Source organism: Pogona vitticeps, chromosome 6 (genome assembly GCF_051106095.1).
Source record: "Pogona vitticeps strain Pit_001003342236 chromosome 6, PviZW2.1, whole genome shotgun sequence".
NCBI lineage: Eukaryota > Metazoa > Chordata > Lepidosauria > Squamata > Agamidae > Pogona > Pogona vitticeps.
This window is the reverse complement of record NC_135788.1, coordinates 109,183,315-109,206,388: the sequence shown is the minus strand read 5'-3', so window position 1 is coordinate 109,206,388 and position 23,074 is coordinate 109,183,315. Positions and strand designations below refer to the sequence as shown.

Here is a 23,074-nt window from a genome sequence, read left to right as displayed (position 1 = left end):
TCACGGAGAGCGCAATACAGTAGTCTAATCTAGAGACTACAAGCACATTGACCAGAGTGGTGAGTGCCCCAACATCAAGATAGGGACGCAGCTGGGCAATCTGCCACAGATGGAAATAAGCAGAGTGGACCACTGACACCACCTGGGTTTCCATGGTGAGTGCCGGATCCAGATGGACCCCCAAGCTGTGTACCTCACTCTTCATGGTGAGAGTCACTCCCCCAAAAGAGGAGTTTCCCAAACCACCAATGGAGGGGCCAGCCACCCTCAGGACCTCCGTCTTGTCCGGGTTCAGCCTCAGTCCATTCTCCTGCATCCATTGCAGTACAGCCTCCAGACAGTGCTGAAGGGACAGAACGGCATCTACTGTGGTTGGAGAAAAGGAGATGTAGAGCTGGATGTCATCAGCGTACTGATGGCACGAAGCCCCACACCCCCTGGTGACCCCACCCAGTGGCCTTATTTAGATATTAGACAGCATTGAGGAGATAATCGAGCCCTGTGGAACCCCACAATTGAGGCTGCATGGGGCTGAAACACTCTCCCCAAGCTGTACTGTCTGAGGATGGTCCTCCAAGAAGGATCAGAGCCAGGCAAGTGCAAGGCCACTGATTCCCAGCTCAGAGAGCCTCCCCAGGAGGATACTGTGGTCAACGGTATCGAAGACGGCTGAGATACTGAGGAGGACCAACAAAGACCTTTTGCCTCTGTCAGCCTCCCTCAGCAGGTCATCAGACAGGGCGACCAATGCCGTTTCTGTACCGTGGCGCAGCCTGAAGGAGAGAGCTCCTGGCAGATGGCCTCCACTTCAGATTTTAAAAATGCTGCAAATTGGTCAGGTGAAATACTAGTAGGAGGCCCATCACTTAGACCAATTCTGGACAGATCGTGAATTATACGGAAAAGTTCCGCCTGCTGATTTGAAGCTTCGCTTATCCGGACAGCGAAGTGAGCTCAACTAGCAGCCCTCACCTTAGTAAGGTAGTGGTCAATCATGATCCTGACAGCTATCTGATAATAATCCATTGGGTTCCATCTCCAAATGCACTCTAGCCTTCTCCTGTTTTGCTTCATAGCTCTCAGCTCCTGGTTAAACCAGAGTGCTGGCCGAGTTTTGCAACAGGGCGGACATTTAGGAACGATCATGTCAACAGCCCTGGTGGCAGCAGCAAGCCAGCCATTGACTAGAGCCTCGACAGGAGCACCAGTCAGATCAACTGAAATCCCTCTCATGGAATCCTGGAATCCTATAGGATCCAGTAGCTTTCGAGGGCGGACTATTAAAATAGGTCTTTGCTCCCTGCGGGGAGGGAGAGCCACTGAGAGGTTACATTTTATTAGGTGGTGATCCGACCATGACAAGGGAACTGACATACTTCATTATAATACTGTACTGTGTTCTAACAAAAACTTGATATAGCCTTAATGTCTTAGGGTTGTATGTGACAAGATGGAAAATAAAAGAAATATTGGTGTTTATGTGCAGGGTTTGGGAATGATTGCAGATAGAAGATGGAGTAGGACATGGAGAAATTAATCATGTTAGTATTTCGTATTCGCTAACCTTCATGATTAATACAGCACAATCTCCTGTTTTGAATCAGTAAGCCTGCCTGCTGTCATGGCAAATTCTGTAGTCATTTGTCTAGAACTCTTTCTCTAACACTTGCGCTCACATGCACACACACTTCATTCCTCTTTAAGAATTCAGAGGACCTGTCTCCTGTGTTATAATTACTAGATATTGAAATTGATTGTTACCTGCAAATGTTTGTACTAAAATAAATGTGAACACAAAGTTCTAACTCCTGTCCTCTGAAGATGGGTGAAACAGAGACTGGTGAAACGTTAGGAAGGAAAACCTCCAGAACACAGCCAGACAACCCGACAAACCTACAACAACCATCGGATCCCGGCCGTGAAAGCCTTTGAGAATGCATTACATTTGTTATTCTTAAAGGTGTCACAAGACTAAATTTATCTTTTTGGTTTGTTTGATTGCTGTTAAGAATGTTGAACAGACTAGCATGTCCCCCTTTTTTGAATATTAGATACTTATCTCCTCTGAGAACATTTGGAGGGTACAGCTATTCTTTCCTTCCTCTACAGTAACTTATTGTTGAATTCTTGACTTCTGACACTTGTTCATCCAAGTCCTGCCCACTGCTTTAACTAGATGTTATGATCTAAGAGAACCCAGGAGTTCTCGTACTGACTCTTTGATCTGTTATGTGTAACTTGTTCTCCCTTCCCTCCCTCCTTCATCAGGATTGGTGGAGAGTTGATGCCTTTCTTGGAGATGGTTGCTAACAACTGAGTTGACAAAGACAACGGGTGATGCATGCAGGAGAAACCAGGAAGCTTGCACTGAAGCGCTGTAAAAACAAACTGCCTGAACACTAATTCTATATCTGTCATAAAGTTTCTCCAGGAAAGAGCAAGGTACTTGTAGTTATTGCTTTGAGAGGACAATTAATTTGGGTTACAGATGCTGGGAAACCTTAAAGTCACTTAAAAAAGAGAGGAAAAGCTGTGTGGTTCTGTACACAATCAGGAAACAAGGGTGGGCAGCGATTAAGTCCCTTTAATAGACCATAATAAATAGTCTTGACAGAGTTTTAACAATGTTTCAAATAAGGTTGCATAAGAATCATTTAGATAGTGGGTAGCAACAGTAAGTTTGGTGCAAGCCTTGGAAGGAGTTTGGATTTAGAGAGAATACTGTAATAATGAATGTATGGTGATCTGATATAGGAGGAAAGAAATAGATGCACATTTAGCAGTTAAAACCAGTTCCTATGGATTACTGCATAGGTTTGGATAAAATGCTATCTTTTAGCTAAATTTCATTCAGAGTCTTAAAGGAATGATAAAAGTCTTAAAGGAATAACGTTTTGAAAACTGTGTTTGCTGAACATGAACATTCTTTTCAGGTTTGGTAGGGGACTATACAGATTCCCACTGTGGTGTGTAGTGGATACAGTGATGGACTAGGATTCTGGAGAATAGGGTTTGAATCCCCACTGGCCACAGAAACTCACTGGGGTAATGGAACTGGTAAAACTACCCTCTAAATATTTCAGCTTAAAAGCCTTATTAGGGTCTCTAAAAGTTGGTCCTGATTTGACAGCACGGAATATATACAGGGGGACTGAGTGATTAGAATACTGATTTTTTTTTTAAAAAAAGAAAGAATAATCTTTGAAATTCAGTCAGGTGGTCTTATGGGTCATCCATGCAATAACAATGAAAGTATTAAAAGAAAATACTGGAAATGCTATATGCAAACTACTTTTCAGTTTACAGTTTTTAGCTTGAAATATGAAATGAAAGGTGGTTGGTCCCTGTGGCCATTTAGGCAGCTATGGCAAAGAAACTGTCAGCTACTATGTAGTTCTCCAGTTTATTAAAATGCCTGTGAGGAAAAGGAGCACATTATTAACTTTGGGTAGATTATGTTTTGCTGAGATGGCATTCGTCATTTAAGCTGGCACTTTTCATGGCCGGTTATTATGTGACAGCAAGTTGCAGACATGATGGCCATAATATGTGATTGCTTTTCAAGCATGCAGATCATTCACAGTGCATGGAGAGTCTGGCTTGATTACTATACTCAACAACAATTATAGCTAGGCAAGCAAGGGCTTGTCTATATTGGTTATTTTGGAGCAGGCTGATGTAGACTAAATAGGGTCGCTTTGGGTTGGGTTGGTGCAGTACATCTAAATGACATATCGGAGATCAAGAGACCCTATTTGGTCTGGCTTCTTTCACTGGGAATTTCTGATGTTGTGAAGTGGCTTAATAAGAGATCCACTTTGAGATACTGGCAAATTACCACTTCCTTTTCTCCTTGGCAGAGGGGCAGAGGGAGTGAATTTTTAAAATACTTTATTAATAATAATTGTGTCATCAACTCAATTGTGAGGACAGTGCATTTTTGCTGTCCCTATATAGTTTTTAAAAAGAGAGAGTTCACTTCCTCTTGCACCCTGCCCAAGGATCAGAGGAAGTGTTTAATTTGCCAATATCACAAAGTGGCCTTCTTATTAAGCCACTTCACGATATCAGAAATTCCCACCTGAAGAAGCCTTAACAGCTAGAAGGCTTGCTTTTGGTTTGTTTTTAGTGTTCCCCCACACTGGAAATGAACCAAACCAGAGTGATCCTGCCTGCATTAAAAAAAAGTAGAAGTCCCTAACAGAGCCTCATAAAGGTTTGTGTAGGATTGCTCTTGGGATGATTTGATACACTCCAGTGATTATGTTGTCTGATCCCTGGAAAAAGGAGTGAACCAGCTCATTCCCACAGCATACCAAACAGCGAGTTAAATGCCTGCCTGATCACATTCTAAGTCTGTGGAAGTTTCTATTCCATAGTATTCTGTCACCAACTATCCCAAACCCATTTTAATTATTTGATGCAAGTGTGAAAAGAAGTGCAATATTCAACTTTTGTAGAACTTCCCCTTCCTGGTCACCTGCAGGCAGTGTTAAGCTACTGTCAGTGAGCAGAGAAATTTTCTGTTGCTTATGGCTGATATTTATAAGGTTCTTAAACATTATGGCAATCTTGAGACTGTAAAGCAGAAGAAAATACAGTATTTAATAATTGTATAAAGGAGTATGCTATACAGCAGAGCATATGAATTGCTGAGTTACAGCAAGGATTAAAAGCATGCATCTTGTGAGAATTTGAGAGACTGAATGTGCACCTTTTGGGAAAAAAATTGTGATGAGGCAGGGTGTAGTGGTAGAGGATTATGGCATTTGATCGGTATCCCCAAACCCTTGAAAGGTCACTGGCTTTGGAAAGAGTGACCTAATCTTGCATTATCCACATGTCCCTGGACACTTACAGGCTTATTTATTTATTTATTTATTTATTTATTTATTTATTTATTTATTTATTTATTTATTTATTTATTTATTTATTTATTTATTTATTTATTTATTTATTTATTTATTTATTTATTTATTTATAATATTTTTACCCCACCTTGTGATGGCCTGTAACTGATATCTAGCATCTCATTTTCAGAGACTGAATATCTGAAGGATCACATGTTTTCCATCCCTGCCATTAGGGGTGAATGGGAGAGAAATTTTGTGTTGTCATTTAATAGTTGTGTTTTAAAATTGTCTTATTTATTTGCATTTTTCATCTTCTGTTTCTTCAGGGAGTGTGGGGCATAACAATAGAGAGGTTGGTACATGGATTTCTTCCCCTGTCCATTGTTCTGTTATACTTATTTATCTATTACATTTTTATGATGCCTTTCTCTTGACAGTCAACTCAAGGAGGCTCCTTTACAACAACCCTGTGTGATAGGTTAAATTACAAGATGGTTATTGGCTTGATGTTACACTGGGAAATGTCATGTTTAGGTTTTTGCCATGGGTCTTTGTAAACATAATCATATTCTCTCCACTTTACTAAATTGACTTTCATGAAGTAGTTATTTTCAGAAAGTGGCAACATGGATTTCTCACCTTTTGTCTTTCTGTTTGTTTTCTTATTCTCTTTCTCAGCAAGAAGAAGTGAAGATGCCATACTTCAAATCTGCCTCCAGTCTCCGTTCTGACAGCACTGATATGGACCTGGAAGGTCTTGGTAATTTCCTAGGGATGAAAGGAGGATGTTACTGTGGAGCCATTTGCAATATCAGGATCTTTACCTAGCAAGAACACTGACTTGGGAGACTTACACTACTAGAACACAGTGATCTCAGTCTCATCTTGTGTAATATTCTTCTGATGAAGCATTCCCAGCCCCGTTTTCTCTGTTCCATTTTGTTCATATTGAGTACATAAACAAGAGTCCCACCCACCCTGAATTGTACCAAGTTGATCTGGTTTAGTTCTCCAACATGATGCTCTGCAACTGCTTTGGACTAAAATTCCCATTAGTCCCAGACAACTTAATCAGGGATGATAGAAATTGTGCCCCCAAATCCTTGGGAGGCCACAGGGTTTGGGGAAGGTTCACATAATTCTGCATTCTGTTCTAGTCAGTATCCAAATATCGCTAGACGCTTTACAGGCTTGTGATAAAGATGATGGCCTATATTTGATCTCTAACGTCATGTTCCCTGAGTGTCTCTGGATTTTCTTGGCTGTTATAACTGATGCCCCAGTTTGGTGAAGTTCTGTTTCAATTTTGCCCAGCTCACTGTGATATTGTTTGCTTTCATTTCATATTTTTGTGTTGGATTCCAAATCCATGCTCACATTTCTCATGGTATGTTAGCATCTACTGCTGTCTTCCACAACTGGAAAAGCCTTAATCCTCCACCCAAAATTTAGGGAAACAAGAGCAGAGCACTTTTGTTTTCTCCCAGGATAGTTACATTTTTCAAATTTAGGTCTGATGATGATGTCCAAGAATGACAGCTTATTTTTAAGTATCACCATTACACAGATATTCCATTGGGGGCAAGGCAAACTTTACTGTGGTAAGGGAACTTCCTGTGTGCATCTCTGCCTGGATCAAATATAAGCAGTTGTGTCATCACTAACTAAACTCAAGTCTACATTATGGCAGTTTCATAAAGGCACTTGAACAAAGCATAAATGCGGTCTATTTCCAGAACTGCTAGCACATTAAGGTGGAAAGCAATGGCATTAGTAAAAAGAGAAATTCTCTCTAAGAAGACTTATGCTGGTAGCTCTTTGTGTAGTGAAATGTGCATAGCTAAATAAGACTTCCGTTGAAGTAAAGCACAGTTGGTGGAAAGTGGAGGTAGCAAGCCACTTTGCAAGATTTGGACATAGGCAGGTTGGGAGGAACAAAAATAGAGCTGAGAGCATTTTTACTTTTCTGACAAGTAAATCAAATGATATACTTTCCCTTCAGTATTTGCCAGGAAGGTACTGGGGGATATTTTTCGAGCCAATCTAAAATGTTGCCAAGGAAGGCGGCTGTGGACAAGAAGACAGAGACGAGAAACAGGGCCTTTGTTTCCAGAGAATAGGGCCAAGAAGATGTAACCGGGGCACGTTGGCTGCCTTCGCCATGTCTTGGGGAGCCTTTATAGCTGATTCTTTGAACCAGGCCTTTCCAGCAAATATTGGCTTTTGAAATACAGCAGGGACTAAATTAAAGTCACAGAGGTACAAATTGTCCAAATTGGAGCTAGCAGACAGGGTACACATGTGGGCATGAGTCAGTGGCTGTGTGAGGATCCAGGGAGTGAGTCATTCATTCTGGCGGGGTGGGGGAATGAATAGGGTAGTCAGGAAACCAAATGAAACTTCCTCTCTTGCAAAGGACAGGAGTCCATCCATAAGGCAAAGAGGGGAGCAAAGGCAAGTGAGTGGGATAAGATGGTCGCTTTTTGTGTTCTTGGTTTGACTGTGTAATAGCTTATCAACAATTTAGAAAGTGGCCTAGGGGCTGGCAGTTATTATCTCCTTAGTTACCGCCCTTGTGAGTCTGGGAAAATACATCATGCACGGACTACACAGCCTTTTCTCTTCCTCTCTTTGATAGCTGCTCTTTTGCTTGCTCCTGGAACCAGAAGCTAGTCCCCAACCAGGGCTGGCCCTGTTGTTAGCTAGATTGAGGAGGCTGTCTCAGACAACAGCCATTAAGTGCCCTGAAAGGGCAGCAAATTGCTAGATTTTATACAATCATATTTTTAATGGGATAGATGCTTGTTGGATTTTTCTGGTTGATTTTAGGTATCATGCTTCATGAGTTGGGTGGTAGAGATTGTGATTTGCTGAGATGTCTCGGAGCAGGCTGGCAACACATATCATTGTGATGTCCAGAGCATAAACACAAAAGCACTTCTCATGAATTTTTTGCAAACTGGCTGAGGCCTGAGTGACAATCGAGGCTTACGACACTGAGGACCAAAGACTGATCCAGAAAGTTAATACTGATAGCAGAAGCCTCTGATCTGGGTCTGGAAATGTTACAGATACTTGTAGGTTGGAGAAAGCCAAAATGTGACCATGCTCTAAGTTCCAGAGAACTGAAAACTATTTAGTAAAGAGGTAGTTGCTCATGGTGGATGTATGCACCCCACTTTCATCTTTGGCAAATAGGTTTTGAAGTTTTTTTCCCCTTTTGGTATAAAGATGGACATGAACCTCGGTTTGGAGGTTCATGCCAGTTCGTAAGTGTGGCACCACAGGTGCTGCACATTCCTTTCTCCCACCTCTCTAGCCAGTGCCCCACTCAGTAGCTGGAGCATGGCACTCTCCTCCTCTTCTTTGGTTGTTTAGCCAGTCCCTGGCAGGAGCATGGGGTTGCCTGCTCTGCCACCTTGTCTGCCAAAGAGGAGGAGGAGAGAAGCACATGGCAGCTGGTGAGTGGGGGAGTCCAGCCGGGGATGTGGGGAAAGGGAACACGTCGCACCTGTGGTGCCATGTTTATGAACTGGCAGGAACCCCCGAGCTGAGGTTCATACCCATCTCTATTTTGGTATGATTCCAACGTCGTGCAAAGCTTGTTTGATCAGAGATGACTGTAGAACAAAGAAATATAGATGCACACACCATGGGAAATTAAGATCCTCCCACCCTACCCTTGACTATCTTGAAAACAACTTCCTGCCTTTTAATAAATAAAAATAAGTGATGTTAATTATGCAAATGGAATACCATTGGTGGTGATGAAGTTGTATGTAAACACAGAAATCAAGTGCCCTCCCTTCCTTGATCGTTCCTGTTCCAAGTGTGATGGAGGGGCTTTGGGAGGCTCATTTCTTCTTTCAAATAAGAGAAAAGTACACAAAATGCTGGATTTTCTAAGAATCTTTCCCCCCCTCTGTTTCCTCCACCACCTGTCTTTTCACCCACATTGTTGTCCATCAGCTGAAGGAGAGTTGGCCAAACTTCAGCGGCAGTTCCGGCTGTTAGAAGGCAACCGTCATGCGTATGCTTTGGAGTCTCGTGAAATCATTCGTAGGCAGATGTATGTATTCACCTAATATCCTTTACCAACGGTCTCCTTGGAAATGTATCTTGAAATCTACAAAGAATGGGGATAAGGTCAGGATCAGCAAGGGTGGGAAGAAAAACGACTCTTTTCCTTTATTATAGCAGAATTTTAAATTTGTATCATTCTGTTCTCTGTATTGCCTGTAGTTTAGCAAGTTTTGGAAATTGGATAGAACCTTGAGAAATCTTTTTTTAATCTCAGAGGCAATAGTGAGGCAAGGTACAGCTATAGCAAATAGTGCATAAGAAAAACCTTGCATTATACCAAAGACTTGTCTAGGTCAGCTTTCTTTTTGCATTGTAGCCAATTAAATGTCCATGAGTAGCAATCAACAACACAAATACAACTGCCAAATAGTACCTGTATTGTGTTGAATCATAGTTGCAAATACATACTGTACATGTTTATACATATAGTTTTGGAGTTATGATGCCTACAGTGAAAGCTGTCAACTGCCTACAATAAATACTATGAACAATGGAATGGGAAAAGTGTGTTTCAGCATAAGATCAGTTTCAAGTTGATATAAAATAGTTTCTAATTCTAAATTATGTATTTGTGGTTGCAAGCCTCAGTATAATATGCATATTATTTATGATTTATCAAGGCTTATGTATGTAATTTTGTTAACCATTGGGAAACACTCACTGGTTGAAATCCAGTTATTGTGGCTTTACGCTACACAACAAGGATGATGTCATTGCATGGCAATGCTATGGCTTATTTTAAAATTTTCTATCCTCAGGTTCTGAAGTTCCCTAAGGATCCCTTTTGTCCTGGGGAAGCTTTTTGATTGGGGAAGGGAGCTTTTCATACTGGAAAATATTTATTTACCGTAGTTAAAATGTTTTTGCTCCACCTTTCTCCTTAAAAAGGATCCGTGGTGGCTTGTATCATTAAAAGACAGCATTAAAGCTAAACAACAGCCACTAAAGGAAGGCTTGGATTTGACTATATAGTTCCCAAGCAATTGCCATTGGTAGATATTCCTGTCTTTGATACTGGAGGTAAAATATAACCACTGTAACAAGTAGCTATTGGTAACCTTATTCTCCATGAAATACTCCTTTCCTCCTATGATCCTTCTTTTAAAAGCTCCTTTCAAAAGACAGGGTGAGGGGAAGGCTATTTTCATTTTCAGTGCCAAACTGCATTGAGAGGCCCAGTTTTTGACCTTTTAGTTCGCAGTACCTCATATATTTATGAGAGAGTAGCTGTGTGTCCCACTGACGAGCATATTGTCTTTCTTCCCTGACCCAGAACTGATGAGTGGCACCCATTCTTTGATTTCTGCTTCTTGCTCTGAAAATTATAATGTCAGGTTTGTCAAGGGTCTGGATATAGTACATCCTCCTGCAAGGGGACAGTTGTAAATGGACACAGAGAAACCACCCATTCATTCTTTTCCCCACATCAGCTTCCCCGTGCTCTGATGTAAATACTGACCTAACACAAGTGCATATGGCAACAGATATGCCCCTGGAAACACACAGTGGACAATGCGTTTGATCACACTGGGCAACTATGTATGTGATGTACATGTGGGTTAACCATTAAATCTTGTGACCGTATGCCATACCCTGCAGTCTGTTACATAGATGTTACAGGCATAAAGATTTTGATGTCTGCACAATTTCAAATTTATTCCCTACAGTTCCCTGTTTCCAGCTCTATCCTACCCTTTAATCCACTTGAGTCCCCCAAAATCCAGAATTTATGCCTGTCTTCCTACAATAACATTGCTTAATATCCAGATAACTTTGAAGTCCTATCCTATTGCAATAACTCACAAAAATTTACCTCCTTCATATGGAAGTTCTTTCTCCTCATCCCCTCTAGTTTCATATTCTGCAGACCCAACAGTCATTCTAGTATTCCACAACAATTGTGCAGATTCTTTAAACCTGTTATGGTGAATCATTCAAACCCAGCCTCTTAAATATAGAGTTTGCCCCAATTCCACACACTGGCCCACCTATCCAGAGTTTTTAAGATTCATGTTCAGACTCAAATCCCCAGCTCTCCTGTCATTCCCATAGGTGGGCTTGTAAAGCTCCTTTGAGCTGGCTTTGCCACCAATTCCCACCAAAACTCACCACTGCCATGGCGCTCCTATCCGCGCCCGCCTAGCTGCATCCTCCCGTATCATCCTGCCACCCCTGTCAGCCTCTGCCCCTCTTGTCTCGTCCAGGGCAGAGGTGAAGCGCCTGGAGAAGGAGAATGAAGACCTGCTACGCAGGCAAGCTGTGGCTGAGGCACGCAGCAACATGAAGCAAGAAAAAGTCAAAAGCGACACTCTCCGTTCCTTACTGGGGCAGCGGGATGAAGTGGAACAGCAGATAATCCAAGAGAAGAAGCGGATAGCCCAGCTTGATAAAGAGGTAGAGGAAGACTAAGAAGTAGATACTCAGGGTTTCTAAAGTTAAAAAATGAGCTGTAGTGCAGGGATTAGAAATGTGTGGCCCTCCAGATGTTGAAATGCAATTCCTGTTGTCTCTTACCTTCAGCATCGCTGGCTAGAACATACAGGATTTGCAGCACCAACAAAATCCAGAGGGTCACATATTCCTGAGCTCTGTTTTAGTGTGTTGAATCAGTGGGGTTGCGAGTGGGTGTCCAGGGCTTTCTAGAAGGGAAAAGGGATGTAACTAAAAAGTATAGCAACTACTGGTGGACTAGTGATGCGAGGAGTGGGGGCAAAATGGAAGCATTTAAGCGAGAGGCAGACTTTTCCCCCTCCACATATACATAAAGGGAACCTAAAAGAAATGGGAATCAGCAGAATGGAAACTGTGAGGAGAGTTTGATTGTTGGATTCAAAATGGAGATGAAAAGTGGAAGGAGAGAAAGAGTTGGCAGCTTGGGTTCCAGAATGAAATTTGGAAAATGGAGGAGCTGAGAACCAATTTTCTTCATTCTTTCTCCAACGTTGACTTCTCAAGCCTCATCTTTTCCTTCCTGATCACGGACAGATCCAATCCTGGCAAAAGCAGTTGGCTGAGCGGAAGCAGATGGCAGGCAGTGAGACCCTAATTCAGGAACAAAAGGCCCATTTGCAGAAAAGAATAGAGACAGTAGAGAATCAGCTAGACAAGGTATGAAAAGAAGTAGTGGTAAGTAGACCATAATCTGGATTTCTTGGTTATCACATTTGTTTGTTCACTATTCCATTTTCTGTTTTCAGGCCTCTTCAGAATTCAGTTCGCAGCTTGTCTTGAATTCACAGCTACGGGAGGATCTAGAAATTCTCCGGGTTGGACACGACCGTTTTGAACTGCTGTATAAGCAATTGGAGATGGTATGGCCATTCATGCTAGGAGAAAAACTGAGTGGAGCTGGTGGGATGGAAGTGGCTGGTTGGGTTCCTGAGAAGAACTGGCGTCCAGGTGTATCTTCCAGGCCAATTAACATTCTGTTACAGAATTTTGGGATCTGGTTGCCTGGTGAGAACTCTAACACAGTGGAAGAGCGTGATTGGCTGTTGAGGCATTTTGAAATCAAGGCTTTGCTTTGGTCAAGAGGGACTCATGAACCCAAATCATGAGATTTAAAAGTACATTAAATGCTATTTTTTGTAAGCAGTAATCTGAAAAATGTAAGTGGTCAGTTAGATTCTGGCAAGAAGGATTAAATTGTTCTGCTTTATATCTTTCTTCTTTAAGCCCAAAAACGTGGGATTGAAAATAAGTCCCATAACCTCTTTCTACTATCTCCTCCTCCTTCCAATGCATTGTCACTTTGCTTCATTCAAATCAGGTTGAATGCATATTTATTGTTAGAGAGTTTCCTTAATAACCTGTCAAATTCTCACATCATCCCATATTTAATCACCCATTTTGTAGTGTTTCCCACGTGCTAGTTGGTTGGAGGTCCTCAAACTGCACCCTTTTGATTCAGCTGTTCTACCCCTCGACTGGCCACACTTTATCAAAAGAGAGCATTCCCAAGATGGCTTCACTGCAGAGGGCAAATATCTTGCCTAAATTGCTATGTAAAAGTCTGAAATTTTGTGTGCAACTGCTTATATCTCCAATGCAAATGTGTTGGACAATTTCTACATTTCTAGCTGAGGGAATGAAAAGCCCCGAAGAAGTGTTCCATGAATCACTAACAGTATCAATTTAGTAGTTATGGGTTCATGTGGGGTTCAGAGGAAGACAGGTAGGAACTAAAATGGATGAACAGACCCTTTTTGCTAGGATGTTTGTGGAAGTAGCTTGGAGGGGAAAGGTGAACAGGCACAGGGGTTACAAAAAGAGAATGGAGCTTGATAAACAGAATGGTACTGTTGGTGCTGTAACAAGGGATCATTCTATAATAAGAGCTAATTAATTCTCTCTTCATTCCACAGGAGCTGCTGAATACTCGTAAAGCCATAGGGGCCATCATCAGTACATCCTCTGCAGCCTATGATGCAAGGTTGGGGAAGGGGATATACTTCCATTGGGGAATAGGTGACCTCACATTCAGATGGTGCTGTGCTGCTGCACCCTTGTTAATGAGCATACCTCCCCATAGCTCTTGATTATTTCTTAACTGCATTGCTGTTTTCTTCCTCTCACTGAAGAATTCAGGGCTGCCTTCATAAGTATTAGCCACAGATCCTTCCAAATCCTAAATTTAACCTTAACATTGGCCTCTAATATTAAAAGTGGGTCCTGTATATCCTTTGAGCTCAAAAGAATGAAAAATTCTGCTTCAAGGTAATCTGAAGTTTGTGCCATGAAAGCAGAATTCTGTGAGCTTTGTAGACATTTGCACAAGAATATGTGTGTTTAATTTTGCATTAATATTGATTAATGGCAGACAAGAGCAAGGAGCTGTCCAGAGTACTAAAAATATTCCCGATCCCCCAAATTGTAACATCTAGTGTCTGGTTTTTGACAACTCCCCCCCCCCCCCCCGAATTGTAACATCTAGTGTCTGGTTTCAGAATTCTCCAACTGTTGTTCATGGATATTCTGGCATCTCTCTCTCAAAACATAAGGACGAGAAACTTGCTTTAAATCTTCTGAAGATGCTAAGTGTTTTCAGAGTCACTCATACAACTCCCACACTCCAGATCAAAGAACCCTTGCAGAGATTTACAGAAGAGGTCAAATAGAATAGCATCAAAGAAACTGAGAATCTCATTTTTTAGGTTCTGTAAAAATGGATTAGGATCTAGTTTGACTCAGACATTGGACCTTTGGTTTCACAGTAGGAGGTCCAGCAGCTTTGAGGAATGGAGAGCTTGAGAGCTAGAACTTGGCTTGAAACATAGGAGAATATATACAATAGAACCAGACCAACTGTCTGTTCCCAACTGATTTGGGCTTTTTCTCAGTACTGCTCCTTGAATCCTTGAGGTAGAGGGAAAGGTTGGAGTTGATCCTTAGATTTTTAGGGGTAAATAACCTATGCCCTTCTATTGAATTGTGGTGCTTCCCTATATGAATATCTATTGATACTGAACTGGACCATCAGTCCTAGTATTGTGGCGCTTCCTATTTTGACTTGGCAACAGCTCCCCAAGATTTTGGGAAGGTCTTTTCAGCCTGCCTACCTAAAACCCTTCCAGTGATGATGTGGGGATAGGAGCTTTCTGTATGTAGAGTTTGCGCTGGGAGAGATGGTCTCCCCTTCTGCCCAAGTGCTGAGGTGAAATTGAAACCACAACTGCCCTAGATTAGTAGGGAGAAATAAGAATGGGGGGGGGGGGGTCAAAGCATGAAAAAGAGGAAACTGGGATTCCTGCTTGTATTTTCAAACCTTCTGTTCTTTCAGTACTTGCCTTGTATGTTCACTTGGATTAATGCAGGGATGAGGCACAAGCACGCCTGAGCCAGCTGCAGGAAAAGGCAGCGAAAGATCGAAGACAACATGAAACTGAGGTGAAAGAACTGGACCGCATCCTAGACAATGACCGCCGCATGTCCGAATTCATTGCCATCAAGTTGCAAGAGCGGGTGCTTACTGAAGAGGCCTTGAGGGCAAAGAAGAAGAAAGGTACTGGGGGAGTGAGGGTGTAGGGATGGGACTTAGAGCTAGCATGACTTTGTCTTTGAGATGGGAATTGGGTCTCATGCCTTATCATAGAAGAGCCTTGAGCCAGGATTGCTGGTGTATCTGGGAGGAGTTTAGTGAATGATCCTGGGAGTCTTCATGCCTGGCTCTGGAGTAATTCACCCTGTGTTTTTAAATTTGCATCACTCATTACTATCGAATACAGTGGTCCCCAACCTTGGGCCTCCAGATGTTCTGGGACTTCAACTCCCAGAAATCCCGTCCAGCAGAAGTGGTAGTGAAGGCTTTTGGTAGTCCAAGAGCATCTGGAGGCCCAAGGTTGGGGACCACTGATTTAATACACACAGATTTTTTCATTCCTAGTAAGGGTGGCTGAAGAATAGGATTTTACTCTAGTTAAAAAAGATGGTTAATCCATAGCTGGTTGACCTATTGGTTGAAATTTGCTTAGGAATGAAAACAGTTCTTCTGAATCAAGAAGCACTCATTTCTAAATAGTGTGCATCTTAGTAGACTTAGTTATATAACAGTGTGGAGAATTTTTGGTGCTCCAAAAGACTACAGCTCCCATTTTTTCCTCTTACAATTGGTTAGGGGTTCTGAGAGCTGAAGTTCAAAACATCTGGAAACACCACGGTTTCTCACACTACTTTCTTATATAAAGGAGGAACATGTATTTTCCTCCTTTATATAAGAAAAGGGAAATATATTTTCAAAAACCGTGTTTACCATCTTCTACGTTTATGAAAAAAACCTTTATTAAATATAATTTTTTAAATAATAAACTCTTCATGATCCCATGGACCAGAGCATGTCAGGCCCTCCTGTCTTCCACTGCCTCCCGGAGTTGGGTCAAATTCATGTTGATTGCTTCGATGACACTGTCCAACCATCTTGTCTTCTGTCATCCCCTTCTCCTCTTGACTTCATACTTTCCCAACATCAGTGTCTTTTCCAGGGAATCTTCTCATCTCATGAGATGGCCAAAGTATTGGAGCCTCAGCTTCAGGACCTGTCCTTCCAGTAAGCATTCAGGGTTGATTTCCTTCAGAACGGATAGGTTTGTTTTCTTTGCAGTCCAGGGGACTCTCAAGAGTCTCCTCCAGCACCACAATTCAAAAGCATCAATTCTTCGGCGGTCAGCCTTCTTTATGGTCCAGCTCTTACTTCCATACATCTCTACGGGAAAAACCATAGCTTTGACTATGCAGACCTTTGTCGGCAAGGTGATGTCTCTGCTTTTTAAGATGCTGTCTAGGTTTGTCATGGCTTTCCTCCCAAGAAGAAGGCGTCTTTTAATTCCGTGGCTGCTGTCCCCATCTGCAGTGATCATGGAGCCCAAGAAAGTAAAATCTGTCACTGTTTCCATATCTTCCCCTTCTATTTGCCATGAGGTGATGGGACCAGTGGACATGATCTTAGTCCCATGTGGGACCAGTGGACATGATCTTAGACCATTTTTTGCGCTCTCCTCTTTTACCCTCATTAAGAAGTTCTTTAATTCCTCCTCCATTTCTACCATCAGATTGGTATCATCAGCATACCTGAGGTTGTTGATATTTCTTCTGGCAATCTTAATTCCGGCTTGGGTTTCATCCAGTCCAGCCTTTTGCATGATATATTCTGCGTATAAGTTAAACAAGCAGGGAGACAATGTACAGCCTTGTCGTACTCCTTTCCCAATTTTGAACCAATCAGTTGCTCCATATCCAGTTCTAACTGTTGCTTCCTGTCCCACATATAGATTTCGGTTTTCCATTAATTGGGTGCAACTTGACAGCACATAAAATATGCAAACAGACATCAGTTGGTGAAGTATGTTATTTTTGTATAAAGCGTGTGGTGCCACAGCTTAGCAGTACCCTTCCTAAGAAAATCTGAGTGATTATGACAATGTTTTCTTTCTGTTGCCAGGATCAGGCATGCTTATTTGGCCAGACATCTTAAATAGATTTTTTTGGCTGCCTCTGTAGTATACACTGCCACCTAGTTTTATAAAAGAAGATGGAACATTTTTATTGCATTGTGCACTGCCTTGAAATCTTTTGGATGAACAGTATTCTAATAATATTTAGAATAAGTAATTGGACAATTAGAAGGAATTTTAATTGGTTAAAACCAATTAACAGTCAAGTTAATTGGCTAAACATTGCAGTACTTTTGAAGAGTAAAATGATTGTTGTCTTTTCATGTGTACATACTGGTGGCATAGAGATTCATTTGATCTTGAGCATAGTATGACTGGGAATATAATGTAAAGTTACGGTAAGAACTGCATTGTTTTATCTCCCATTAGACGAAGAACGCAAGCGGAAAGACCCTGAGGAGGAGCTGTTTGAATCTTACAATGTTGCCGTGGATAAAATCCTGGAGATAACTGATTCAGCACACCTGAATGTTGCCTTGAATAAATATATCAAAGGTGATGTGCATAGCAGAAGGGAGCTGCTATGAGGAAAATACTGTTTTCTTCTATAGTAGGGGTGGATAATATTTTATCTAAAGTAAAAGGTTTTTAAACGTTTTTAAAAGTTGTAAATTAGAGTACTGAGATCCCTCCCTTCAGTAGTCATTTATCATTCCAGTTGCAATTGTTTATTAACTAAATTTCTACTTTTCCATTTCTCAGACATGGTTAGAATTGTCACTTCTAGTTTCTCTATTGAAAAAAAAATCCGAATACTACAAGCTATGGGATTGTACTACAAAACATACTCCCCTTCCATCTGACTTGTTATCCTCTCAAAATCCACAAGGCATCAGGAAACACAACAGGAAACACCATTCCTTATCTGTGGTTTAATAAGCCACACCCCTGTAGCTATAAAAGTAACATCTAGAGTTACAGTTGCACCACAAAAGAAATGAGATTATAACTGTAATGTAAGATACAGTAGTTAACGTGGTGCCCTACATTAAGATGGGTTAGTTAATGTAACTTGCTGTTAGAATGTAATACCTTGGATGTTGGAAGAGTGACTAATTCAAAGTAATGTATTCGCGAAGGCTTTCACGGCCGGGATCTAATGGTTGTTGTGGGTTTTTCGGGCTTCTTGGCCGTGTTCTGAAAGTGGTTCTTCCTAACGTTTCGCCAGTCTCTGTGGCTGCCATCTTCAGAGCACAGTTTGCTGTCCTCTGAATATGCCGGCCACAGAGACTGGCGAAACATTAGGAAGAACCACTTTCAGAACACGGCCAAGAAGCCAGAAAAACCCACAACAACCAATTCAAAGCAACTTTAAATTTGCTTAGAAATGAAAACCGGTTACTTCTAAGTTCTAGGTCTGCAATGTTACATTTGGAAACTGTTGAGGTCACAATCCAGGATGCAGTGGGGCCAGAACCCAGAGTAGGCAATGCTGGAACCAGAATGGTCAGGTTTTGCAGGGGGTAAAATACATGTGTGCCTAGGCAAGGTTGCCTGTGACACTTCGGTTCAGGTTCATCATTGCAGCTCCCAGGAAAAAGGCAGTGATCTTCATCTACTTTGCTCAGGAAGAGCATCACTGCATATGGGATTTGGGCCTTTCTTCACCAGTTTAACTATTGATTGTTTTGTTTAGTGAGCCAGTGTGGTGTGGTGGACGGAGTGTCGGATTAGAACTCAGAAGACTTGGATCCAAATCCCTCCTTGTTTGTGGAAGCTCACTGGGTGTTTGTGTGTGACGTCAATAATAAAGCACTCCTTGAACTTCTCAAATACCTTGAAAATTCTATTAGGGTTGCCATGTCAGGGGTGACTTGAAGGCATATAATAACAACAGCTTTATTTTAAAAATAAAGTACTGTCTTTCTATCCTTTAAGACCTACGAGATCCCAGATCTACTGCTGGTGTTATTTCCTCTCTACTGATCCTTTTTTTCTTTCCTCTTTAGGGGAGGAACATAACTTTGCTCAGTTCAACTATGTTAATGAGCAGAACAATCAAAAGGAGCAGCTGTGGGAACATATCAGTGAGGTCAGTGAAGGGGCATAACCTTGGGAGTAGTTTGTATGTTTCAAAGAGGGGATATGCAATCCTTTTTTGGATATGTAATGGTTGCCTTTGATTCTTCACCGGTAACTTTGTGTCCAGTTTCTACAAGAAATAAAATCAGAAAAAGGGTAATAGAATCTGGCTTAACTCTCCAGTCCATCCCTGAAAATGGGGAAGCAACATCAGGAAAGTGGAACCTAAAACCTTTTCAGCAGTTTTGCAGAGGGTAGTGGAAACGCAGCCTGTTTCTGGGCTGGGGTGTAGCTATCTGAGTGTATTGCAAATCATAGCTTCCATTTTAAAAACAAAGCAACATATTTCTATCAAGGCTCTGAGATAAATGATATGTAAACCAGGAGCTGGGAGTCTCTGGCCTTCCAGATGTTTTGGACTATATTATCCACAATCCTTTACTATTGGCTGTGATGTTTGGGGCTTCTGGGATTTGGAATGCAACTGACAAAAATTCCCCATCCCTGGCATAGGCAGTGCCTGATGAAATAATGGGAACCAAAAAGACTGAGAAAGGTTTCTAATGGTTATGGGCTGGAGTTCTGTGTTTCTTCTCTTTCCTCCTGGTCACAATTTTCACCTTTAAAAGCCTGTCCTAGTTTCATTTCTTGGACATACTCTAAGGCCTCTAAAGTTGTTACAAAAATAGTTATTGTGACTCCATCCTGCTGACTTTGGCTGAAGTTTGTTTCTAGACTCTCAGTTCCTTATTCAGCACAGAAATGCAGAAGCAGCCTGAACTAGGAGTGTGATTTGTAGGGATCTGCTCCTCAAATGACACATGGCCACTGTATAGACTCTGGAGAGAAACAGATAAGATAGCACGGTGCTGTGTTTGCATAATCAGTGTGAAAACAAAGCTTCTTGTTTGTCCCCTGATAAACAGTCATCAAATAAAGGAAAGCTAATTTGTAATTTATAGAGGTGAGAGTCCAGTCGGATGCTGCCAAACATTCTTAACTTACTAAGGCAGCTCCACTTCTAATTGCAAAACTGTCACTTTGTCTATATCTGCCTCCTGTCTATCTTGAGATGGCCTAGCAGAGTATTATTCCTAAAGTATTGGTTTTCCCACAAGATGCTTTCACACCATGCCTATCCTTGCAGCCAGAAATTATATATTTTACTTGTAAATCTTTTTTTTCTTCCTGCTGCCTTCTTTGGAACAAATAAAAGACTTGCCCATTCTCATTTTCATCCACTGTATTTCTGCATCGAGCAGGGGGTTGGACTTGATGGCCTTTTAGGCCCCTTCCAACTTCACTATTTTATGATTCTATGACTCTTTCAGCTCTGCCGTGAGATCGAGGAGGTTCGAAAGCAGGAAAACCAGAAGGAGATGGAGCAGCTATCACGACTACAGGAGGCTGAGGCACAGCAGGAAGAAATTGTAAAACAGGGGAACCAGACTGCGCTTAAACTTAAGGCTATCCAGAAAATCTGGGACCAGTTCAAAAATGGTAAGTAAAGACTGGAAGATGCGAGAAAAGGCATTTTTACCTGAGGGGGCAGCACTGCTGGTTTAGAGCAGTGGTCCCCAACCTTGGGCTTCCAGATGTTCTTGGTCTTCAACTCCCAGAAATCCTGGCCAGCAGAGGTGGTGGTGAAGGTTTCTGGAAGTTGTAGTCCAAGAACATCTGGAGGCCCAAGGTTGGGGATCACTGGTCTAGAGAATTAGAAAGAGAGGGTTTCAAACCTATTGGAAGCTTTCCTCTGCATTCTTAAGGCTTACAAACTTGACTTTGACCAAAAAGTGGAATTGGTCATAGAAGGAGAAGGGACAGAGAGGGAAATGGAGAAAAGGGACTCGGATCTGGACTGGAAATGTCTCTTGGGCCTGATGCAGCCAGAGGACTATTTGCTGAAGCACAATATGACTGGCTAGTGAGATCATCTGGGTTTAGAGACCAGAATGGTCACAGAGACCACTGGTCTTGTAGCGCATTGGCACATTGCGGAGAGGGGTTTCCAGTGCTTAAACACAGGAGGGTTTTAGGAGGGATGGGCAAGTGGGAGCCCTCCTGTTCTTGATGAACTGCATTGATGAGCCCGATAAAGCATTGGGCATGATGGACATTTTAGTCCATCAACATACAAATGTCAATAGGTTGTTCATGCCTGATCTGAAGAGAGACTTCAGGGAGAGAGAGCAAAAAAACAAAACAAAACAAAAAACCAAATTAAAGCAAACAAACATTTCATTTTCCTGAAATGAGAGGACTTGGGCTCATCCATTGAAACTGGTCGGCAATAATCTCGGGATAAAGAAAAGGAGATATGTGCAATGTGTAATTAAGGCTGGATACAGATGGTAGCATTTTTAAGAAAGGTCTTAAGTGGTTTCAGAGCCTTTGTGTGTCTCTTGTTGTAGCCTTCTTTGAAATTGCTTCCAACTCTTCAGGAAAACAAGCCAACCAAACCATCACCTGACTGCAGCTGGCCTCGTGGAATTCCTGTTCACAAGATGGATTGGATGCTGGCCAGTGGAAGATGGCTTTGAAAGAATATTTTCCACAGCATTTAACATTTATGAAAGGCCTTTGTTCATTAGGGCAATTTGGGGTGGCTCCCAAGAGTTCCGTGGTGTTTGGAGACGGAGTGGAAATCCGTGGTTGGAGCCACATGTTTTGTGGGCCGAGACTTACTTACGTCGCATTCTCTTCTTCTTTCAAAGCAATCGAGTCTCTCTTTTGGAAGCTTCAGTGTGATCACTCAGCACTGGAGAACATGTTGGGGGGGACGACGACCGCCCGTGATGAGAATGTTGCCATCTACCTAGGCTTGATTGAACAAAAGGCCAACGATCTTTTGACTATGTACTCCTTCTCGCTTGCTGAGGTATGCAAACTTGGATGGGCAAGAAACAACTATTATGGCTGGACAGCAGGTTTTCCTGTTTTCAGTTTGTTTGTTGTGGAGAAAAGTCCCTGTCCCCCCCAGCGCTCACAGGACAGGCAGATACAGCCTTTGCCTGGCTTTTCCCAGGATATTCAGCCTAGTCATATTGCTGTAATTAACATATGGAGAATGTTTTATTGGGCCGGAAAACCCATGTAGCACAAATATGGGACCGCAGCTGCTGGACAGAGCCTGCCTGCAGAGGTCTCTTAAAGAACATTTGAGTAGATTTTTCCATTCCAGTGTAACATTTCATGTGTTTTCTAACTGCCCCATTGTAGGAAAAGGATTACTGTACTCTGGAACGAAGCAACGGAACCCACAGTGCTTGAAAGCTTAATGTTACTTTTGCTTTCCAGGCCTTATTTGCTGTACTGTAACCTTTTACATGTTTTATTTCTTTCAAATCCATTTATCATGATGTAAGTTAGGAACTCTGTAAAAATATTGAAGCCAATATTTTAGGGATATTTAGTTAGAATTGTTTATGTCTGTATTTTCCATTCAGTTTTGACCTAGTAGAAAAAGTATTGATCAAAACTATTAGTGGCACATTTCTATAGGGTAGGCCTCTTTTAGTTTAAATCATTATGGAATGACAACAATAAGCCCCTGCTTTGTAATTCTCTATTTTGTCCCTTTTCAGGAGCAAGACCGTCCCTATGATACAGTGGAGACAGCACAGCTCCTCTTGGGCCAGACACCTGAGACTCGACCACAACCCATTCACCTCCGGCCACCTACTGCTGGGTAAGGAGAGGTGCCTGATCCCCAACATGCACTTGTCTGTATATTAAGATGTCCTGCCAGAACTGTGTTCTGAGTGCCCCAATCTAAGTTCCAGGCAGATCACTTTGATTTGAATATTAGTAGAAATGTCTTGATGGGAAGAGTAATCGAGTGATGGGACCAAAGATGAGGTATCAGTCAATGTCCAGGACTGGACACCTGTTTCTTGGGGGTACTGCAACTCTGGATTTTATTCTCTGAGCAGAAACTACATTGGCCTCAAAGGAAGGGTCCACCTTTGGAGTAACTTCTATATCTTCATTCACCTTTGCCTACCTTAGTAAGTTTTAGATGTCAATTTCAAGTTTCAGGGTTTGCTTTTTTACTTGTGGGGAGGGAATTGACCAATTTCCAGCTCTTTGTCTCATTGGTGGGCCTTGGCTGATAGTTTTCATACAGTGGTTGTATAGCTCTTGCATAGCTCTAGCAATAAAGCCAGAATG

The 23,074-nt window shown here is 41.9% G+C and overlaps 1 protein-coding gene and 1 long non-coding RNA gene across 2 annotated transcripts in view; one reads left to right on the top strand and one right to left on the bottom strand.

Annotated features, from left to right (window-relative positions):
• Positions 1 to 2,385: 2,385 nt before the first annotated feature.
• ODAD1 (outer dynein arm docking complex subunit 1) overlaps positions 2,386 to 23,074 on the top strand; it is a 23,559-nt gene continuing 2,870 nt past the window's right edge. The window contains exons 1-13 of the mRNA XM_072976756.2: positions 2,386 to 2,442; positions 5,532 to 5,613; positions 8,823 to 8,922; positions 11,141 to 11,330; positions 11,922 to 12,044; positions 12,134 to 12,247; positions 13,301 to 13,368; positions 14,750 to 14,937; positions 17,252 to 17,377; positions 18,832 to 18,914; positions 20,236 to 20,404; positions 21,619 to 21,782; positions 22,489 to 22,592. Of these exons, the coding sequence (XP_072832857.2) occupies positions 5,547 to 5,613; positions 8,823 to 8,922; positions 11,141 to 11,330; positions 11,922 to 12,044; positions 12,134 to 12,247; positions 13,301 to 13,368; positions 14,750 to 14,937; positions 17,252 to 17,377; positions 18,832 to 18,914; positions 20,236 to 20,404; positions 21,619 to 21,782; positions 22,489 to 22,592 (1,496 nt within the window). The 5' untranslated portion in view covers positions 2,386 to 2,442; positions 5,532 to 5,546. The remainder of the gene's footprint in view (positions 2,443 to 5,531; positions 5,614 to 8,822; positions 8,923 to 11,140; positions 11,331 to 11,921; positions 12,045 to 12,133; positions 12,248 to 13,300; positions 13,369 to 14,749; positions 14,938 to 17,251; positions 17,378 to 18,831; positions 18,915 to 20,235; positions 20,405 to 21,618; positions 21,783 to 22,488; positions 22,593 to 23,074) is intronic.
• The window catches only part of LOC110078550 (uncharacterized), a 26,790-nt gene continuing 12,555 nt past the window's right edge, over positions 8,840 to 23,074 (bottom strand). The window contains exon 3 of the long non-coding RNA XR_013537147.1: positions 8,840 to 8,979. This is a non-coding gene — a long non-coding RNA (uncharacterized LOC110078550). The remainder of the gene's footprint in view (positions 8,980 to 23,074) is intronic.